At 41.3% G+C, this 22,105-nt stretch overlaps 3 protein-coding genes, 1 long non-coding RNA gene and 1 pseudogene across 15 annotated transcripts; 3 read left to right on the top strand and 2 right to left on the bottom strand.

The window, feature by feature from the left end:
• The first annotated feature begins 1,110 nt into the window (after positions 1-1,110).
• On the top strand, positions 1,111-4,747 carry LOC147519678 (putative inactive receptor kinase At5g67200). The gene is made up of 2 exons (XM_086591237.1): positions 1,111-2,663; positions 3,934-4,747. Exons 1-2 carry the CDS (start codon positions 1,274-1,276, stop codon positions 4,491-4,493), a joined length of 1,950 nt encoding a protein of 649 aa, XP_086447363.1. The 5' UTR covers positions 1,111-1,273; the 3' UTR covers positions 4,494-4,747.
• A 730-nt stretch (positions 4,748-5,477) lies between these two features.
• LOC147519677 (uncharacterized) lies at positions 5,478-6,404 on the bottom strand. Its single transcript, XM_086594169.1, has one exon. It carries the CDS (start codon positions 6,402-6,404, stop codon positions 5,478-5,480), a length of 927 nt encoding a protein of 308 aa, XP_086450295.1.
• Positions 6,405-7,271: 867 nt separating this feature from the next.
• On the bottom strand, positions 7,272-7,688 carry LOC147519676 (secreted RxLR effector protein 78-like). Its single transcript, XM_086594168.1, has one exon. It carries the CDS (start codon positions 7,686-7,688, stop codon positions 7,272-7,274), a length of 417 nt encoding a protein of 138 aa, XP_086450294.1.
• A 1,467-nt stretch (positions 7,689-9,155) lies between these two features.
• Positions 9,156-22,037, top strand: LOC147519674 (uncharacterized). 12 transcript variants are annotated; one of them, XR_015212322.1, is made up of 7 exons: positions 9,156-9,722; positions 18,537-18,622; positions 18,716-18,971; positions 20,830-20,987; positions 21,074-21,188; positions 21,268-21,330; positions 21,725-22,037. It is a non-coding gene; the product is annotated as an uncharacterized LOC147519674 (long non-coding RNA). The 12 variants fall into 12 exon arrangements; XR_015212319.1 differs by having other exon boundaries at positions 9,157-9,722; positions 18,540-18,622; positions 18,700-18,971; XR_015212317.1 differs by having other exon boundaries at positions 9,157-9,722; positions 18,700-18,971.
• On the top strand, positions 12,985-15,178 carry LOC147519675 (calcium-transporting ATPase 2, plasma membrane-type pseudogene; annotated as a pseudogene).
• Positions 22,038-22,105: the final 68 nt, after the last annotated feature.

Raw genomic sequence — 22,105 nt, 5'->3', positions numbered from 1 at the left:
TAAGATTCAAATTGGATGGAATAGCCGAATAGCTAATTAGCTATTGTTTACCTATTAAATAACTCAAAACTTGGATCGGCATGTAGCTTAACTAAAACAATGACAAGATGTAATGTTCCTCCTAAGGAAATTGCTATAATATGTCCTCGTCAAAGAAATTGATTTGCGTGGAAATGTCTTTCTAAACAACCAACATAAGGAGCGCCCTTTGAAACCAGTTAGGCTTACCACTTACCCACCAAGTGATAGAGCTCGTCAACCACACATTCATGCCGCCCCTGGTATCATTTCAAGATTTTGAAATTTTTGGAATTCCGACAACTCAAAAAACTGAAATTCCATACAATATTCAGATATATTCCGAATATATTTTGAAATTTATAATTTTTCAACAATTAACATATAATTCCAATTTTTTAAGAAACTGAAATATTCAACGGAATTATGAGATTCTGTTTGAAATGAAATCACCAACTATGATAACACCATAATAGGGCACGCATTGCAAGTATAGGTAAGATGTGTAGATTAGCAAAAACACTTTGAGTCCAGTTCCTTTATAACCGGGTACAGAGATTGATTTCTGTACCACACACACACATTTCGTATCTCGATGCACACACACACATTTTGGAGCACACACACAGGTATCGAGGCACACACATATTTTGAATTCGGATCAACGGCGAGATAACACAGTTACAGAAATGATTTCTATACCCGATTGTAGAGATCTCGAGTCCAAACACTTTGATGTCGGCACTTCTTCGCTGAAATGCATAGGAAGCCAACTAGCCAACTACGGTAGAAAAAGCCACAAAATAATGAAATATAACAATATCTGCTAGGATCTGAAAAACCCGACAAGTTACAATATCAGTAACTCAGTATATGTTTTTTTTTTTCTTTTTTAAATTTGAACTATGAAATGAATAGAGTTTTAGAGACCAATCAAAATTTCTAAAACATCTCCTGCTGCATTACTAGGTTTTCACTTCAGTCAATTTGACTATATCTGTTTTTTTTTTGGTAATTAATTTGACTATATCTGTTTTTTTTTTTGGTAATTAATTTGACTATATCTGTTGGTAAGAGTGTAAGACTAAAAAGTTGTCATTGCAGTCTCCTCTCATTCACCAATAGTCCAATACAAAAAATACAAAAACTCTTTGGATTTAGCAGCCACTCACCAGTATTGTACACTCTGCTGCTTCATCTTTGTGTAATCTTGATATTCTCATGTTCTTACACAAACTTTTACTTCCAAGTTTCAATGCAGAAGAAAAAACACCCCCATGAAAAAATGTACTCGTTTCCTCTCATACTCAAACTTCTCATTCTCTCTCTTCCTTTTTCATCATCTTCCACACTTGTAGTAAACTCAATAATACCTTCTGATGCATTATCACTACTAGCTTTCAAATCAAAAGCTGATTTACAAAACAAACTCCCATTCACATTACACAAACGTTATGACTATTGTCTTTGGCAAGGAGTGAAGTGTGTTCATGGCAAAGTAGTACAACTCATTCTACCAAGTTTCAATCTTGGAGGCATTTTCGAACCCAACACACTGAGTAAACTGGACCAACTTAGAGTTCTAAGTTTACAAAACAACTCACTCACTGGACCAATTCCAAATCTTTCGTCACTCATTAATCTTAAATCTCTCTTTCTTAATCACAATTCCTTCTCTGGGTACTTCCCATTTTCAGTTATATTTCTCTCTAGACTTCAAATACTAGATCTTTCTTACAATAACTTCACTGGTTCAGTTCCCAGTGAGTTAACTCGTTTAGACTGGGTTTACTATCTTAAACTGAATTCAAACCGGTTCAATGGAACTATTCCTCCATTTAACCAATCTCTTCTTCTAATTTTCAATGTTTCTGATAATAATTTCACTGGTGCAGTGCCTGTAACACTTGCTTTGTTAAAATTTGATGCCTCTGCGTTTTCGCGCAATCCTTTGCTATGTGGTGAGATTATAAACAAGGTTTGTAATGCATCAAAGTCCCCATTTTTTGCGCCATGGAATGCGTCGGCGCCGCCACCCAAGACAATGGGGCAGACCCAACAGTTAAAAGGAGGTTTCTCATCACCCCCATTAGTTAAAAAGCACAATAAAGTTGGTCTAGTTTTGGGTTTTTTAGTTGGGATTGTTTTAGTAATTGGTTTTGTTTTGAGTATTTTTTGGGTTGTGAGGAAAAGAAGAAGAAGGCAGAAAGTTTCAGTGCCATTGACATTACTGTCTTCTGAATCTACTTCTACTTCTGTACATGTAGAAGAGAATAGTGAGTTGGAATTGAAAGTGAAGGAAATGGATACGAAGAAAAGTGGGAATTTAGTGTTTTGTGGAGGTGAACAGCAGGTTTATTCATTAGATCAATTGATGACTGGTTCAGCTGAAATGCTTGGAAGAGGATCAATTGGGACCACTTATAAAGCTGTTTTGGATAATAATTTGATTGTTTGTGTTAAACGTCTTGATGTTAATAAAACTGCAAATGCAAGTCAAGAAGTGTTTGAGAGGCTTATTCAAGTTGTTGGCGATCTTCGGCACCCGAATTTGGTTCCACTTAAAGCTTATTTTCAGGCTAAGGAAGAGAAGTTACTTATCTATGAGTATCAAAGCAATGGAAGTCTTTTTTCGTTGATACATGGTATTTTCGTGTTAACTCACTCATTGCTTTAGTTTTAGTTACTCAGTTGTCTGACCCAGGATGGGTTGGTTGGTCATAAAAAGATCATCCCCTTTTTAGGCCGCCTTCCATTAACTGTTTCTTTTCGTCAATTGTTGGTGCTATCCTGCTCAAAAGTCACTACTAGGAATTAGAGAGATAAGGATTGGTCTCTTAGCAACAATGCCTTCTTTTAGGCAATGGCAAGCATAAAAGCACTAAAGGGACACCATCAGAGGGTCAATGGCACCAGTGAAAGCACAAATTTGATTTGTGTTTTGCCCGTTCTATGCCCATCTGACAACAAATCCACTCGGAGATAACGAATATTTTCATATACTTCCAGCTCTTTATGTAGACCACTTTAATTAGGATTGATACCAACTGATATATGTTATGATAGGTTGATGCCTCAAAACTGGATAGGATTATTTTTGACATAAGGATGATATTAGTTTCAATTTCAATGAATGATACTAAATTCATAACTATGGTCTCGTGCTTTACAAGCACCATGTAATGTTTATGCATGGGTGCTGGATTGAGATGGATTAGAAACATCAACATTTTGCATTCTCTGCCTAGAAGTTATGTTCCCTTCCTCTGTCTTCCCCTTCCTATAGTTCTATCCATAAAAAGGTAGGGAGAATCTGCATGTTTTTCTTTTGCAAATAAAAAGACAGATTCCTACATGATATTCATGATGTGGTGATGTAAAGCAGTTCTAAGAATGAAAAGCTTATGCTCACTGACTAAAGAAAGAATTTTGTTCAAAACATATGAGGATGGTTGTCTGTAGGGTATGTTTAGGAGGTTCACAAAATGTTTGTAGAAGTCAAATCTGTGGCATGTCAATTCAATTTGATGACTATCACCTTATTTCTTATGGTCTTCTGGTGGATCTTAAACAAACTGATGCCAAGCATGCTTTCATTTATAAATTTTATATAATTCAACCAGGTCATCTGACGCCAGCATCAGCACTATGGAAAGGAAATTTTCTTGGTATTTTATTTGTGAAACAAAGCCCTTTGTAGGAACTACCCGTAATAACGAATTTGCATTTTAACAATTTTTTGATTAGTTCTATTATTGTGTAGAAGGTCTACTGAATATATACATGTTACACATGTATTGTGCTTAGGTTTGTAATTGTACAATGCACTATATTCCAAGTAAGTTCACATAAGTGCAACTCGGTCATAGCTCTGTTGTACTGCTTCACTATTTGATAAATTCTTGTGTCTGACAGGATTAAGATCAACAAGAGCCAAGCCTCTTCACTGGACGTCTTGCTTGAAGATTGCAGAGGATGTAGCACAGGGCCTTGCCTACATCCACCAAGCATCGAGCCTCGTGCATGGCAATCTCAAAGCCACCAATGTTCTACTCGGTAATGACTTTGAGGCATGTCTTACAGACTACTGCCTTGCAGTACTCTTCAACACCTCTTGTGAAGAAGACACAGACTCAGCTGGATATAGAGCCCCGGAGGTTCGGAAATCTAGTACACGAGCCACCTCCAAGTCTGATGTTTATGCTTTTGGTGTTTTATTGCTGGAGCTTCTCACCAGCAAACCCCCATCACAGCATCCTTTCCTGATGCCAGCAGATCTTCTAAAATGGGTCAGGCATGCAAGAGAAGAGGAAGGTGGTGAAGACAAATGGCTGGCAATGCTTCTTGGGATAGCAACAGCGTGTAATCGAACGTCACCAGAGCAGAGGCCAACTATGTGGCAGGTGTTAAAGATGATTCAAGATATTAAAGAGACTGCTTCAGAAGAATTAGATCCATCCACAGTCTTTTCGTAGTTTGTTCTATACCATGACTACTACTACTACACCTTATAGTTTCGGACACAAGTAATGATGCGAAGTAAAGGTAAATCTAGACCATGCTGTCCTCATAATCAACGATAAGTTGAAAGGAAAAATTGTATTTCTACTAACTTGGCTAACTATATCTTGAAAAATGTATTTTTACTAATTTTTGTAATCGATTATTGGATGTATTCTACTTTCCTAATGGAGAAAAATAATCATTTATGAGTATATAGTTTCATAAATCCCCCCGAGTTCCTTATGTATCAAAATGCTGCTTGGTAATCTCATAATGTAGTTGATACTATAGGGAATGCATTGAGGAAGATCATAATGCATTGTTGGTACAGTGGTTGAAAGTGTGCTTTCATAACTATAAAATTTGGCTCCTTAGCCAAGTGCAAAAATGTGTTCAATGTTTTTTTTTTTTTTTTTTTTTTTTTTTTTTTTGGCTAAGTGAGCTGAGAATTGTATTAAGTATAGAAAAAAGGGGAGGGAAATTACAGAAAGTAAAAGTGTAAAAGAAAAAAAAGAAAACCAGAATCACAATATGATACTGGCATAGGTAATAGTATTTGAGGGAGTGAAAGTGAATTGCAACCTTACTAGGTAGGCCTCCAATATAACACTTCTTCAAGCACCTCACCCATTCAGTCGAATCTAAAGTAAGTACTTGTACAAGCTTCCCATTTATATAACCATGGAGGCTTGCCATGATACAGAAAACGGGACTCATAAGACATAGTTGTTGTTTTTTTTGCCGCTTGATCTGCCGAGAAGTTCACTTCCCTCCAAGTTGATGTGATCATGAGCTGGTGCATTGCAGATTTACATTTGTTCCATCTATCCTTAATTTGCCATGGAAGTTTGCCTGACCCAAATGCCGAAACCGCTGCCACTGAATCTGATTCGACCCACACATTCTTCCAATCTCTTTGAATAGCTATCTCCACACTCTCTACGATGGCTAAACACTCAGCCATATAGTTCGTGTTGACACCTATTTTTCTCCACATAACGAGCAGAAAATCTCCCGAAGCAACCCGGAAAGTAGAACCAATCCCGTAGGACGGGATTTCTGATTGCCGATCCATCACAATTAATCTTAACTGTGTGTTCTGTAGGTGAAGTCCACCAACATTTCCTAATACGGGGGGCTTTTAGTAGGAGTACCAAGAGATTCCATGAAGTCATGATCCTCCGATCTGCCATTCTATGGAAGGAGTGCCCAGTTATCAACATAGCAGATGCCCTAACCATTCTTCTTATTCTCGCAGTGCATAGGTTGAAGTTAACTGCCTTTTCTTCATGATATATCAAATTACGGTGGTGCCATAGTGTTACCATGGTAGAAGTGACAACGACATCCCAGAGTTGTTTAATCATAGGGCTTCTAGACTTAGAAGCACTAATGACTTCTGTGAAGGAAGAGCAATATAATCTAAACTCAAATTTAGAGGCCACCCACTTCCAAACTGTTTGAGCATGCTCACAGTGCCACAAAAGATGACTCAGACTTTCTTCATGAGTGTAACATACATAACATCTTGATGCTAAGTGGACACCTTTCCTCTGAACGTTGACATCCACCGCCGCAGCATTTGTTATCAATTTCCAAGCCGTGGATGCAGTCTTTACTGGCACATGGGAGTTCCAAATATGAGAATGCCAACTATTCTTTTCTCTTTTTACTCTAATCTCTTCAAAGGCAGACTTCACCTTGAACTCACCACCTAGATCAGGAGTCCATACAAGATGATCATCTTTAGTTACATCAGGCTCAGCAAGGGAGGCAACATTGAATCCTGCAAGTTCAATCACTTCTTGTATAATATCTGGTATAACCCAGTTCCCATTTACAATAAGGTCTTCAACTTTGGCTCTGCATCCTCTCAACTCCATAGGAGAGATATTTAAAGCTTGCTTAAGGGACACACTATTGATCCACCCATCTCTCCATATGTCCATCCACTTTCTGACCATTGCCAATGACCCATTGGCATTTGGGCAGCAGCTCCTTCATTGCCCACTTAATACCATACCATATAGAAGACTTTACATAATAGCTAATCATCTCACCATCCTTAGTGAAATATTTGCTTCTCATATACTTTGCGAAATCGTCTTCTGCCGTAAGGATATGCCATGCATTTTTCATAAGCAAAGACAGGTTAATTTCCTTCAGTCTTTGGATCCCCAACCCTCCTTCTTCATTTTGTTTACATACTCTTGCCCAAGAAATAGTGCTTGCCCTGCTAGTTGAGGGGTTTCCAGTCCATAGAAAATTCTTTAACATAGTCTCAACTTGCTTGATGATACTTGGTGGCCATTTGTATATGCTCATGTTATAAACTGGGATACTAGTGAGAACTGATTTAATCAAGGTTGCTCTACCATGAAAAGACAGAAGTTTACCTCTCCACGAAGTAATACTATTTTTTATTTTATCCACCAGGGTGCCAAACACCATTGATTTCACTTTGCCTTGCACTAAAGGAACTCCAAGGTACTTCTCTGAAAGAGCATCTTCTTGTATATCCAGTTCATCGGAGATCTCGTTTCTTTTAGTAGCATTCAACCCACCAAAGAAAAGCTTGCTCTTTTGTTTATTAATGACTTGGCTAGCTGCATGTTGGTACACTTCAAGAAGTTCTGACACACATTCAATATCCTTGATATCCCCATTCATGAAGAGGAATATATCATCAGTGAAGAGTAAATGAGAGGGGCTATGAACCCCTTTGGCAGTACAAAGTGGCTTAATCAACTTCATGTCCTTAAGTGGTTAATGTCTCTACTTAAAGTATCTTCAGCAATGGCAAAGAGTAGAGGAGATAGGGGGTCTCCTTGCCTGAGACCCCTTCCCACTCCTATAAAGCCACATGGACCTCCGTTCACAAGCACTGAAATCTTTGCGGACTTGAGCAACACCCGCACCCAGGATATCCACCTATCATCGAACCCAAATCTAGCGAGCACATCATGCAAAAATTCCCAACTGAGCGTATCATATGCCTGAGAAATGTCCACTTTCATACCCATAGATCCTCCTTGTTTGTTCTTGTGCATTGCATTTATCATCTCTGACGCCATTCCAATACTTGCTTGAACGGACCTTCCTTGAATGAAACCTGCTTGCTCCTTTGAGACTAATTTGCACACAATTTCCTTTAGCCTCAATTGCATAATCTTAGACAAAATTTTCACCAGAAAATTGCTCATGCAAATAGGCCTAAACTAGGAAGCCTTATTTGCATTTATATCCTTCGGCACCAAGGCAATAAAACAATTATTCACTCCTATTGGCATATACGCTTCATTAAAGAAAGAGATGACTACTTTGCAAAGGTCTGCTTTTATGATTTTCCAATAGCTGTGATAGAAGCACCCTTGGAATCCATCGGGCCCAGGGGAACTATCTCCTTTCATAGCATGCACCACCAAATTGATTTCCGCTTCATCTGGAATTTTACACAGCCTGTCATTGTCTTCACTTGTAACTAGTTCAGGAATGAGGCTCAACAACCAATCACTTCTTTGAGTAGAACCAGTTGTAAATCTCTTCTCAAAGAACTTGACAAAATGGTTCTGGATATCACTTTGGTTGGTAATCAACTCGCCAGTTTCAGTTTTGACCTCCACAATCATCTGCTTGGTTTGTTTGATCTGGCACATTTTATGGAAGTAGGCAGTATTCTGACTGTCTTCTTTAATATCTTTGGACCTGCTCTTTTGTTTCAATAAAACTGCTCTATTTGATTATGAATTGATTAAACATCTTTCTTTAGTTTCCAACTCTGCAAGAAGCTCACAATCTTCTGGATTTGCATCGGCTGCCAACTAACATACTTTAAACTCAGATTGTAACTTTTTCACCTAATTATTTATATTACCAAATACTTGATGATTCCACACCTTGATGTCTGCTTTTAGTCTTTTCAACTTTTGGGAAAACCTCAAAATAGGAGTACTAATAATATGCCCCTCCCAGCTAGCTTTCACCATATCATTGAAGGAATGATGACTGATCCACATCTTATTGAATCTAAACGGAGCATTTTGGGGTTTAGGAATGGAGTAACTCATTCCCAAGAGAGGGGAATGATCATAACTATATCTACCCCCGACCTTGTATGTCCAACCTCGGTACTTATCCTCCCATGCTTGATTGAAAAAGGCTCGATCCAACTTACAGAGAACTCTGAATCTCCCCTTTCAATTATTACACCAAGAAAATTTAACCCTTTATAAATTTTGCTTTCTTGCGGTGGCAACTATTAGTGGCGGGAAAAAAAACTCATCAGAAGCAGCTCTAAGAGGAATTCTGCCACCCTTCTTTTCATCGATCTTGAGTACAACATTGAAATCGCCAATAGTTAACCATGGTCGGTCAGTATATAGGCACTACAAGAAAATCGACTTTTTCCCACGGATTCCCGGTATTTTTAGCCACGGTCATAAACCCTTGCATAGTTTCCTACGAATTTTGACTGTAGCAAATACGTTTTTCCTCATTTCGTAGCTTCAACACCTTTAGCCACGGTTTAACTGTTTAATTGGGCCGTGGGTGGAGCCACGGCCGAAACCGTCGGTTACAATTTTTTTAACAAGGACACGGTATTTCTTCCTCTACCCACATAGCCATTCAACCCCATTTTTTTTTCTCTCTTTCTTCTTCTCTCATCTAAAAAAACACGGTATTGAAGCAAAAATCGCATTTAAAGCTATTTTCTCCTTCCCCAATCCCCACCACCGCTTAGCCTCGCCCCCACAATTAGCCTAATAGGGCCTAATTATTTCAAGATCTGTGTTTTTTTTCTTTTTTCTACTTCTCACATCTCAAAATTATTTCAAGCACCGAATTTTTTATTAGGGTTTTATTTCTCTCTTTTCTTCTTCATTTGGTTATGGGTTGGGGGGAAAATCTCGGGGTTCTAGGGTTGATCTTCTTTTTTGTATTCTCTCCTCTTTTTCATACTTAGGGTTTAATTTAGATTAGAATTTTCGATTATATCACTCCAATTTTCAATTTTTGCGTTTGGGTCTTATGTTGTTACTGATTTTTTGGTTGATTTGCAATTTCTTGGAAAGCTTAAAATTTTCTGTCGGATCTCATTTTCATCTCTTAATCGAACAAAACATGTTCCAAAGTGGTTCATTAGAGGAGCGAAGCCGCTCAAGTAGAACTTTCTTCACGCTGAAGATCGACTTCAAATACAGGTGCTTCATCGTCCTCCATCCTTTTAGTATTATAATTTTTTAAATCTCTTTTTTATTTGGGGTTAATGTTGAGTTTCATTCAGTTTGCGGTTCTTTGCCTATTTGGGTTCTGATTTAGGTGTCTAAGTGTCTTTTTAGGGTTCATTACCTATAGTTTCCCAATTCTTAATTCGTTAAAATGTTGTTAAGGTTTATACAAATCGACTATAGTTATTTGGAGGTGCTCAAATTTGTTTGGTAATGAAAGTTTAAAAGCAACTGTTATTTTCTTAGTGGTCACTAATTACATAGGTCGACATTTTCAAGACTTGGGTCCTGAATTTAGATTGCTGTGGAGTTTGTCTTATTAACATATGGTTGCTGTTTGGGTTTTATTGCTTGAAGTGCCAAGAAAAACTTGAAGTTTAGATTTACAAAACAGTTATGTAGTCAATCACTGGAATTTAAACGTTTGTTTTTTTATGTTTTAGACTTGTTTGATTAATTGCTGTTCTAATTGGTGTAGCATGTGTTGATTGTTTATATTGAGTTCATAGATAAAGTATGTAGTAGCCATATTCAGGGATGTATCACATAGGTACTGGGCCAAGAGATAAGGCCCAGACCACGGTATGTGTTGAGCCAAGAGAAAGGCCCAAGACTAGACTAGGCCCCATGAGGTAAACCTAAGAGATGGATATAAAAAGAAAGAGAGAGGAGAGTAGAAAGGGAGGCTAACAAGAGAGGCATGGAGGGGTGAGGAGAGAGGTGAACTACGGCGGCTTGATCCCGAGATGGGTACGTAGGCAACCGACTTGGTGCAGCCGATCCAAAATAGAGAGAATTTGAGTAAATTTAGAGAGTCGCGAGATTCGCAGTATTAGGTTGCAACAAATGGCGCCGTCTGTGGGGATCGAAAAGTTTTAAACAGACAAGTTTTCTCTCCATTCTTACAAAAAACATTCGAGCTTTTGACCATTTTCTATTATTTCGTTCCTCCATTTTGGTTTCTTAAATGTTACTCTGAGAGAGAGGGTGGTGATGTTTGAGCTAAAAGATAAGGTTTTTGGAAGTGGGGCGGTTGAGTTTTGAAGAAAGATTAGATTTTGAGATGTGGGGCTGTTGTGTTTGAAGTTGAGTATAGCGGGTTTTAATATGGGGTGTTGAGTTTGAGTGCTTTAAGACTTAGGAAGATGGGTTTCTCTGTTTTGATATAATATAGTTTGGGGTAATAGAGAAAGGAAACATGTCTACTTTGGAGGAGAAGAGCAAAGCAGTAGGTGGGGTGGTGATGAATGGAGGGGCACCTATTCTTGTTGAAGAAATGAAGATTGTGAAAGAGCTTCAAGATCAGTCAAGAACTAAGAAGAGTATAAACTCTGAGCTGTGGCATGCCAGTGCTGGTCCGCTTGTTTCCTTGCCTCAAGTCGGCACCTTTTGTACTACTTTCCTCAAGAGCACAGTGAGCAGGAATAACCGAGTCTCACATCTGGACCACTTAATGGCCGGAGAAAAGGAGAGGGTAGTTCGAGTAATTAAAGAAGACGGTGGTGGGGAATCAAGAGTGAAGCTTGGATGACTATGTTGGGTTCACTAGTCCGAGAGATCATACTGGTGCAAGTATGTTACATCCCATTGTTGTATCATGTCATTCACAAGTTAAATAGTCGATGTGAACGGTGGCAAAAGGATTCTGTGCGTTGTTGGTGGTGGTGAATCGGTCAGATCTGGTGGGGTGAGTGGAGAGATGGGTGGAGAAGATGGGGAAATGGGTCGGTTTGGACCCATTTCAGATCTTGGCAAACTGGGCCTGGTCTCGAGCTTGGGCCTTTCGGGTGACTATGAATATGCTAGTTCTTAGGTGACTAAAGGGAAGCGAAAGGGTGTTGGTAAGATAGGTTTTGTTGAGCAGAGGTCATTTTTGAATGTGTTTAGGAGCTTTGATCGACTATGGATTAGGCATTTATGGTTATGGATTAGGCTTTGATCTGAGGATGGTGCTAAAGAGTGTTGTTGCTGCAGTATGGACAGCTGCCTTTGTTGTTATATGTGGACTGGTTTGGAGAGGGTCTAGCAAAGCAGAAGTAATGCAGAAGGTTTTCCTTATTGCAGCGCCTGTATATCTCCTCCCAGAGGTGCTAGCAGTGGTTCTATTGGTTCTACCTTGGGTGCAGAACTTTCTCGAGGAAACTAGTTGGAGAATCTTTAATGCCGTAACCGAGACGCGAATTTTTGTTGGTCGTGGCCTCAGTGAAGGGATTGTTGACAGCATGGAGCACTCAGTTTTCTAGATTCTCATTCTTGCCGCGAAGTTTAGTTTCAGTTTCTACTTCCAGATTATGCCCAGGGGTGAACCGACGAAGGCTATATGGAAGCTTAAAAGAATAGATTATGATTGGCTTGAGTTATTTGGTATCATTAACAGATTGGCGGTCGGGCTGTTATGACTTCCAGTGCTTTTGATTTCTGGAGACTTGGGTCATTCTGAGGCGAAGTGTTTCACCAAGAGTGTGGAGATAATCCACAAAATTTCTGATTTAACAGAACCGTTGGATTGTAAGATGGAGAAACCATCCCTTGTTGGAAGTTCTAGTACGAAGAGAGAGCCCAAGTTTACAGAAGCTGTTGGATCTTCTGGTTTTAAGGTCTGGGATCTTGGAAAGATCCTACGTATTGCTTGGGCACAAGAAGAAGGATGTTTTGATAGGTTTTGCAGTGCTGATGGGGAAGAAGAAGGTTGTGGCAGGAACAGCTCTGTTGAACCTGAGACGACCTTTGAAGATAAACGTCCAGATGCTGCAAACAACTTGGATTGGAATGTTGCATCTGTGCCTGATCTGAATGCAGAAGTAATTCCCATGGAATACTCTAGAGATGACATTGAGTGCAGTTCAGAGCAGTTTGTTGAGGCTGACGATGATGTAGTTTCTCATGGAAATGGGAACAATGGTTGGGTGAGATCAACTGGGAGCAATGACTCGCAGACGTGGTTGGTTAGACCAATCAGAGAACTACCTGCTGTAGAGTCTCGGACAGGGTTGTGTAGGAAACGGATGTCAAGTACTAATGAAGATACCTATGATTGTGACAGTGTTCTGATGGATGCGTCGCCATTGAATCGGTCCAGTGGATCTGGTCGTTTGGATGGAAGCTATGAGTACTGTGTGAAGATAATTAGGTGGCTGGAATGTGAGGGGCACATAGAACAAGAATTCCGAATGAAGTTTTTGACGTGGTTTAGCTTGAGATCAACAGAGCAGGAGCGTATGGTTGACTTTGATTGACGACCCAGTCCAGCATACTTTTGGTTGTATTTGTCACAGCAACAAGTGACTACCGGCAATCACTACAGTTCAAAGATTTGGACAAGGAGAAGAAGAAAATTTCCATTCAGGTTACAAGGAATGGGTACCGTCAGAAGATCTTGATATATGAGCTACTTCCAGGTGATATTGTTCATCTTGCGATTGGAGACCAAGTCCCGGCAGATGGACTGTTTGTCACAGGATTCTCGCTGTCAATAAATGAGTCCAGCTTAACTGGAGAATCTTACCCTGTAATGGTGAATGCCCAGAATCCTTTTCTGTTATCTGGAACCAAAGTACAAGATGGATCATGTAAGATGTTGGTCACCACAGTTGGGATGAGAACCCAATGGGGTAAGTTGTTGGCAACCCTCAGTGAAGGAGGAGATGATGAGACCCCATTGCAAGTCAAACTGAATGGAGTAGCAACTATCATTGGAAGATTGGCCTTTTCTTTGCTGTTGTTACCTTTGCAGTGTTGGTACAAGGTCTATTTACCAGTAAGATGCAACAGGGAACCCACTGGAGCTGGTCTGGAGACGACGCATTACAAATGCTGGAGTTTTTTGCTGTTGCAGTGACGATTGTTGTGGTTGCTGTTCCTGAGGAACTGCCTTTGGCTGTGACTTTGAGTCTTGCCTTTGCCATGAAGAAGATGATGAATGATAAGGCCCTTGTTCGTCATCTTGCGGCTTGTGAAACTATGGGTTCTGCCACAACCATCTGCAGTGACAAGACTAGAACTCTGACTACCAATCACATGGCTGTTGTGAAAGTATGCATATGTGGGAATATTAAGGAAATGCACAGCTCTGACGAGGTTCTTACCTTGAGTTCTGAAGTTCCAAGTTCCACATTGAAAACCCTTCTCCAATCAATATTTAATAACACAGCCGGAGAAGTAGTGATTAATGAAGATGGAAAACGTGAGATTTTGGGAACACCAACTGAGACTGCTCTATTGGAATCTGGCTTGTCACTTGGTGGGGACTTTCAGGCAGAGCGTGGAGCATCCAGACTTGTAAAGGTTGTGCCATTTAATTCTGAAAAAAAAGAGAATGGGGGTAGTGCTAGAGCTTCCACAAGGAGGTCTCCAAGCACACTGTAAAGGTGCTTCAGAAATAATTTTGGATGCATGTGACAAGTATGTAGACTCAAAAGGTGACATTGTCCCTCTCGATGAAGCTACCCTGAACCATCTTAAGGATACAATTGAACAGTTTGCTAATGAAGCTCTTAGAACTCTTTGCCTTGCTTACGTGGAACTGGGAGATAAGTTCTCTGATGTGGATCCAATACCTCTTAAAGGGTACACTTGTATAGCAGTTGTGGGTATCAAAGGGTACACTTGAGAACCACTCTTGATGAAGTTGTTGCTGTGACCGGCGATGGTACAAATGATGCTCCAACATTGCATGAAGCAGATATAGGGCTTGCCAGGGGCATTGCTGGCACAGAGGTGGCGAAAGAGAGTGCTGATGTCATTATTCTGGATGACAATTTTTCCACAATTGTGACTGTGGCAAAATGGGGACAGTTGTGCTGATCGATGGAAGGTGATGATGGTGCAGACAACTGATTGAGTGATGGAAGGTGCTAGCGGGGATTAGAGATGGGTGCCTGGAACTAGTGGCTGTGGGTTTTAATTGTTGGTCATGGTAGTGTTGGTTTGATGGATGCCTGGGCGTGTTGGCTAGTCTGTGTTGTTGGTTGTGATATCTGTGCTGTTGGTTGTGATTTCGGTGATGTTGGTTTTGTTAGTTGTCACTGTAGTGGTGGGTGTTGGTATTAGCGCTAAGTTATCTAGGTGTCCGCGGACCCGGATGGGTAACATGGCCAACCATTGTGTCTATATTCTCGTAACTGCTCTCGATCAACTGTAGGACGACGGTGTAGTTATTTGTATGTATTGGAGATTGAACCTTGGCTTCCACATAAAGTCTGGAGAAATCATAGTTGTGTTTCACACCCAAAGTAAGTGCATGAGGAATGTTTGGCGAAATGCGCGTAAAGATGTTTGTTCTGTGTACATGTGAAAAAGGGAATCCTTCATGAAGGTTGCATAGTGATATGAAGGCGAGTTGCATGCAACGAATAACTCGGAAATCCAGAGGAACAAAGAGATCTAGAGTTTGGGACTGAGATCAACAGATTGGAGCGTCCGAATACAAATGGTAAAGGCGATTGAGAAGAGATCTGAGAGAGACATCTGTGGCCGGGTTTGAGAGAAAGAGAAAGATTTTTGCGATGCGTGGAGCGAGTGGAGATTGGTGATATTTACTAGATGATGTTTGGTCTATTCTTATGCGGGGAAGAGATAGAGATGAGCTGCCTTTAAGCCAGAGGAGGCGGGGGAATGAGCCTCCGCGGACCCTCGCGGTCCGAATCAAACGCGTGGGGAGATCGAGCTGTTCGGATGTGCATTCCGAAGAGAGGCGGAGGGTTCGAAGACCCGCCCGTGGATATGTCGTGGGACTATCCGAAGGAGTGCGGGGGGGAGGAGCCCTCCGCGGACCCTTGTGTCCAAACAGCGCATGTGGGGCAGGCAGAGCTGTCTCGAACCGGTGACAACCCGGTCGAGCCCGCGGAGTGGGATGAGCCCTCCACGGATCAGAGATGCTAGAGATACATGGGGCAATGAGAGAGCCCCAACAGGCGAGAGACTGAGCGAGCCCGCGGAGTGGGATGAGCCCTCCACGGATCAGAGATGCTAGAGATACATGGGGCAATGAGAGAACCCCAGCTGGCGAGAGCCCGAGCAAGCCCGCGGAGTGGGATGAGCCCTCTGCGGATCAGAGATGCTAGAGATACAGGGGGCAATGAGAGAGCCCCAACCGGCGAGAGCCCGAGCGAGCCCGCGGAGTGGGATGAGTCCTCCGCAGATCAGAGATGCTAGAGATACATGGGGCAATGAGAGAGCCCCAACAGGCGAGAGCCCGAGCAAGCCCGCGGAGTGTGATGAGCCCTCCGCGGATCAGAGATGCTAGAGATACATGGGGCAATGAGAGAGCCCCAACCGGCAACAACCCGGTCAAGCCCGTGGAGTGGGATGAGCCCTCCGCGGACCAAAGATGCTAGGGACACATGAGGCAATGAGAGAGCCCCAACCGGCGACAACCCGGTCAAGCCCGTGGAGTGGGATGAGCCCTCCGGACCAAAGATGCTAGGGACACATGAGGCAATGAGAGAGCCCCAACAGGCGAGAGCCCGAGCGAGCCCGCAGAGTGGGATGAGCCCTTGGCGGGACGAGAAAAGGCAAAAGACAAAGGCGTCAAAAGAGAGTAGCCCGTGAGCCTGGTTGAGTCGCAAGTCGGAGATGCAAGAGATATCTTGGACATGAGATCCGAACAACGGGGGATGAGCCCTCCGGACATGAGATCCGAGTCAAAACACAGGGGGCAAGCGGGGTTATCCTCATCGGAGACTCCACTCAGGCGAGAGATAGCGGGGGTAAGCCCTGCGGACATGAGATCCGAGTCAAACACGGGAGCAAGTGGAGTTGCCCCTCATCCGACTCTCCACTCCAGGCGAGACAAATTGGGGGGGATGAGCCCTCCGCGGACATGATAGAGATTTCTATGAAGGAGAGCTTATGGTCATGGAGACCCTCCTCCGGACATTGTAGTGAGTTATGAGAAGGAGAAATCTGAGGGGACGAGACACTCTGCGGACATAGTGGTGAGTTCTCTCGAAGGAGAGATGGTGGTCGAGGTGATACACTCCTTGGGAGGCAGGCGATGAGTTCCGGAAGGAGAAGCGGGTGGGGGGGAGGCGTCAGCCCGATATGGTAGTGAGTTCTATGTGAGAGGTGTTGGGTGGGGTTGAGACACATTGTGGGCATGGTATTGAGTTGAAGAGAGAGAGCGAAGGGGATGAGGCGATTGGAGTTCTGAAAGGGAAATGAAAGGGTGGGACACTCTCTGCAGATATAGTAGTGAGTTATGTGAAAGAGAGCTTATGCGAAATTTTGAGACACTCGCGGACATAGTGGTGAGTTCTCGGAAGGAGAGATGGCGGTGAGGTGATACACTCCATGAGACGAGCGGCGTGAGTTCGGAAGGAAGAGAGATGGTGGCTAGGGTGATACACTCATGAGGCAGGCGAGATGAGAAAGAAAAAGAAGCAGTGGTTGGAGGAGGCATACGCCGATATGGTAGGGAGTTCTATGTGAGAGGTGATGGTTGGGTTGAGACACATCGTGGGCATTGTATTGAGTTGAAGAGAGAGAGTGAAGGGGATGAGATAGTTGAGTCCTACGAAAGGGAAATGAAAGGGTGAGACACTCTGCGGATATAGAAGTGAGTTATGTGAAGGAGAGATTATGACAGGGCTGAGACACTTCGCGGACATAGTGGCAAGTTTTCAGAAAGAGAGAGGTTGGCTGAGGTGAGACACTCTGTGGATATAGTAGTGAGTTCTATGAAGGAGAGCTTATGGCTGGGTTGAGACACATGGTGGGCATTGCATCGAGTTGAAGGGAGAGAGCGAAGGGGATGAGATCCTTTGGGGATACGTTAATGGGGTATATGAACAAGAACTGATGGATTGAGTACTTCACAGACATACGGTCCGATGCTTGAGAATACATGGATCTGAAATGTCCTAAGGAGGAGAAGACTACGTCTGATCCACAAGATCTTGTGGATATCTAGAGTTCAAAAAGAGAGACAAGAAAGTTTGAGGACTTCTCGGGTCCACCGTCGTCATCGTCGCCGAACCCGAGAGGGGGCAAATGTAGTAGCCATATTCAGGGATGTATCACATAGGTACTGGGCCAAGAGATAAGGCCCAGACCACGGTATGTGTTGAGCCAAGAGAAAGGCCCAAGACTAGACTAGGCCCCATGAGGTAAACCTAAGAGATGGATATAAAAAGAAAGAGAGAGGAGAGTAGAAAGGGAGGCTAACAAGAGAGGCATGGAGGGGTGAGGAGAGAGGTGAACTACGGCGGCTTGATCCCGAGATGGGTACGTAGGCAACCGACTTGGTGCAGCCGATCCAAAATAGAGAGAATTTGAGTAAATTTAGAGAGTCGCGAGATTCGCAGTATTAGGGTGCAACAAAGTAAATGCCATACTTGGATTAGATGTTGTGTTTGAATGTTTGGTACGACTACAGTCATTCCAATGATACTTTTATGTTTAAAGCTAGGCTTGAATTGCTTTTCTTGATGCTATATTTATCCTCCTTTTGAGGTGTATCTCCAGTATACCCTTGTTTATATAGCTTCTGTTCGACACGCTGATATGGTTAATATGTTGAAGTTGTATGTATGTATGAATCTGTATTTTGTTATGTGTGGTAAATTAACTTTCTCAAGTGTAGTTACTTGTAGAAAGTTGAACAAAGACTCTTAGGTGCGTGTCACTTAATCAATTGCATGTGCTTGTCTGTTTAATTTATTTTTAACCCGTACCGCTTTCTTTTTTATGTTTCACATGCATTTAATATGAGAATAGTTAGGTTTTCAGTTAATCACACACATATTAGATCATATAAACTGGTATTGGTAGATCCCATCTCTTCTTCAGTAGTCCATTGCAGAGACCACTCACCATCTCATCATCTAAAAGGACGAGGGAAAAGGGTGGCGACTTGAAGGACTGTTGAAACATAGGTGTGTGCTATTCTACTTTGAAATAACTACATCTCACTCTTTTTAAATTCACTAACTAAAGTTTGGTTGGCATCGAGGTGGTTGACTGGAAAGTATGACGAAAGAGTAAGCACTTGTCAGTTTGAACAGCGGCATTGGGGATTACTGGATGAGATGTTGCAGGAAGCGGAAGCTATGGGAGGAAGCAGAAGCTATGTGTTACTGCATGCGTTGTTGCAGGAAGCGGATGCTTTGGTAAAGCATGCGTTGTGCTTATCCAGTTATCCATCCTACCTGAAAAGTCATTCCAGAGGCTATGTAAAGGCATGGATCTTTGTTGGTGGAATCGCAGTTGAAATTCCTGCTGCAGGTACATTTCTAAGAGAAACACAATGATTTCACACCATATTTCCATTTTGTATGAAGAACTAGGCTTGTCCGCTTAACTTCAGTGGACTGGACCAACTTTTTGGGCATAATAAATTATATAGTGTAGAAAACTAGAAACAACATCCATCAAATATCAAACTATCAACGAGTACTTGGTGCTTTTAGGCTTTTAGTCCTTATTATGGGCCCTTTTAAGTTTATTATAAGCACCTGCCAAAGTGACGGTCACATCGGCACGTGGTGGGCTGATTCCTCCAGTTAGTAAACTACTGCGACTTTCCAGTAAAACCGTTGAGTCCCCAACCAGCTGTTGCTAGCTGTGCTCCATGTGACCCCCCTCTTTCCCTCCCAAAAAAACCAAAACATTTTTTTTAGAGATAGAGAATAACCAACATAGATAGCGAGAAAACCACCACCACCAAACAACATCAACAACAAAAATATTTCAATGTGATTATGAACACTGCACAGACATATTTTGATTATGTTGTTGCTGTTTAGATAATTTCATTAAACCACTTCAACTCTTGTAACATTTCTTGCATATCTTTAGTTCATTTGTTAGTGAATTTTGTTACCAGTTTGTTTTGTTTGTTATTTTTGGTTGGTTAGTTCATTGGTTTGTTTTGTTTGCTAAGTTTTATTTCTGATCCATACATACATACACATTTCTTTCTTTCCTCTTTTGCATTTTTCCTACAACACTTTGCATTTGTGTTAGCATTGTTGTATAGAGAAATGGCACAATTGCCTCCAAAAATCCCAAACATGGCACCAAGCTGGTCTAATTTTTCTCACCATAAGGTACATTCAATGGGAAATTTCATGACACCCACCACCACCCAACAACCTTCTTGGATTGACGAATTCCTAGATTTTTCATCGGCAAAGCGTAGTGCCCATAGGCGGTCGGCGAGTGATTCTATTACATTTCTTGAAGCACCAGTAACTGAAGAATGCCATAGCTCTTCTGCGGTGTTAAGGTCTGAAAACCATGAATTCGAAAGATTAGACGATGAACAGCTGATGTCTAGTGTATGTATGGAGAAGCAAACGGGAGGTTCTTTGCTATTAACATGCTAAAGCATTGTGTATTGAATGCTGCATCTAGTGTATTGTTGTTTTCTTCAGAGAAGGAAAAGATAAGGTTTTGTAATACCGAAGTACACGGCTATTTTCTTTATGGCCTTAGTAGCCTTCTTTTATTTAGTTAAGAAGAATTTAGTTAATTACCTCATCCATTGAGGCCTAATAGGGCCTTGCCCTTTGTCCAGTGATGTCATATAAATGGAAAGGAAAGGAAACTGGAAGTTCTTTGACATTGACTCGTGAAACTAGGGAGGGGGTTGGAGGATGGGTTGAGCTCATTTATGCATTACAAAATGAAAGTGTGGCAAGCTGTTTGAATCCTTATTCTTATATAGGGAAGTCTGGTTTAAATTAGTTTTTTTTACTAGTTGTACAAATCATTTGACGTGTCAGATGAGAGAATTGGACAAATGCATTTACTTGGTTTCTGACTTATCTAAGTGTATTTCTAGTTGACTGCGTTTGGTGGCTGTTGCATACTGAACGTGGATACAGTTTATTCTTTATAAACGAGACGCATTACAAAAACGAAAATGTGGCGAACTGTTTAAATCCTTATTCCTATATTGGGAAGTCTAGTTTAAAGTATTCTCTTTCTCATTAGTAGTACATTAATGGGGTGATGTGTCAAATAAGAGGAATGGACAAATGCATTGGCATAGTATCTGACTTAGCTAAGTGTATTTCCACTTGATCTACATGTGAAGTTCATGAACAACCTTATGCAAATATTGTTCGTTCATGTGTAGGTTCGTCAGGGAGAAAAGGATCAAACAGTAGAGGTGGTCGTTGCCACCAAATTTGCAGCTTTGCCATGGAGGCTGGGCCGTGAAAGTGTCGTTGCAGCCCTTAAAGATTCCCTGTCCCGTCTCGGCCTTTCTTCTGTTGAACTCTACCAGCTCCATTGGTCGGTAACTATTAGTTATAATTTTTTTTTCTCCATTAAAGATCATTCCGAAGACTGGTGGCTAACAAACAACATTTAACTAACAGGAAGGTGTTTTCCCTCCCTTGTACTCTTATAGGCGTTCTGACAGGAAAATATACACCTGAAAATCCACCTAAGGGGCCTCGAGGCCGAATATACACTACATAATTCCTCACAAAGGTAAACGTTATGAACTATGCATAAATTGCTCCATTGCTTATTGAATTGTCACCAAATGACCGCTTTCTTTTCATTCTAGCTCCAACCTTTACTTAATCGAATTAAGGAGATAGGACAAACCTACAACAAAACTCTCACAAAGGTACGTCTCATTAGCATAAGTAACCTTCAAACCAACAGTAGTTTTGTTTCTCAACCAAAATAAATAAATTTGATCCATAACCTTTAAGGTTTAACACAAGTATGAATAGGTTCTTTAATCTAGGAGTAGTAACCACTAAGCCTTTATAAGTTTATATGCACTGATAGTAGATGTATTTACACTTAAAACATGTTGATTCTCTTTCCCATAAGAGTTGAAGTTCTCCAAGACCCCCAACTGATTGTTGAATGCAAAATTATAGATTGTTGAATGCAAAATTTCTCGACCAGCCATTTCTCCATACCATTGGTCTAACTGATTTGGCCGGCAAAAAGATCTAATTACGAGTTCATTGTAAATATTGAATTCAACTAACAAGTTCTCCTCTATACAGGTGGTTCTCAATTGGCTAGTGTCACAAAATAACGTGGTGCCCATCTGAATTGGCAACTTCGACAATGCTGCATGTTATAGAACATGTTGAGCCTTGTAATGTAATTGAATATCAAGACTAGCTAATGAACATTCTTAAAATCAGCAAGGCCTATGTTATGTACTACATCTGTTTCATGGTCTACTTCATAAATGTGTTAGAAGACAAACTTACCAACTGCATTGATGCTAAACCTTAATAATTGCACAATTTAATATCTCTATTATCATATTATCATATTTGTTACTGTTCTAGTAATGAGCTGCCTCCTATTGTTTTGGTTCATGGAATTTTTGGATTTGGTAAAAGGTGCCTTGTAATCTTTATATTTTGTTTGAGATT

Source organism: Coptis chinensis, chromosome 2, assembly GCF_015680905.1.
Source record: "Coptis chinensis isolate HL-2020 chromosome 2, ASM1568090v1, whole genome shotgun sequence".
NCBI classification, from domain to species: Eukaryota; Viridiplantae; Streptophyta; class Magnoliopsida; order Ranunculales; family Ranunculaceae; genus Coptis; species Coptis chinensis.
The sequence above is the reverse complement of the archived record's forward strand: the minus strand, read 5'-3'. Positions and strand labels throughout refer to the sequence as shown.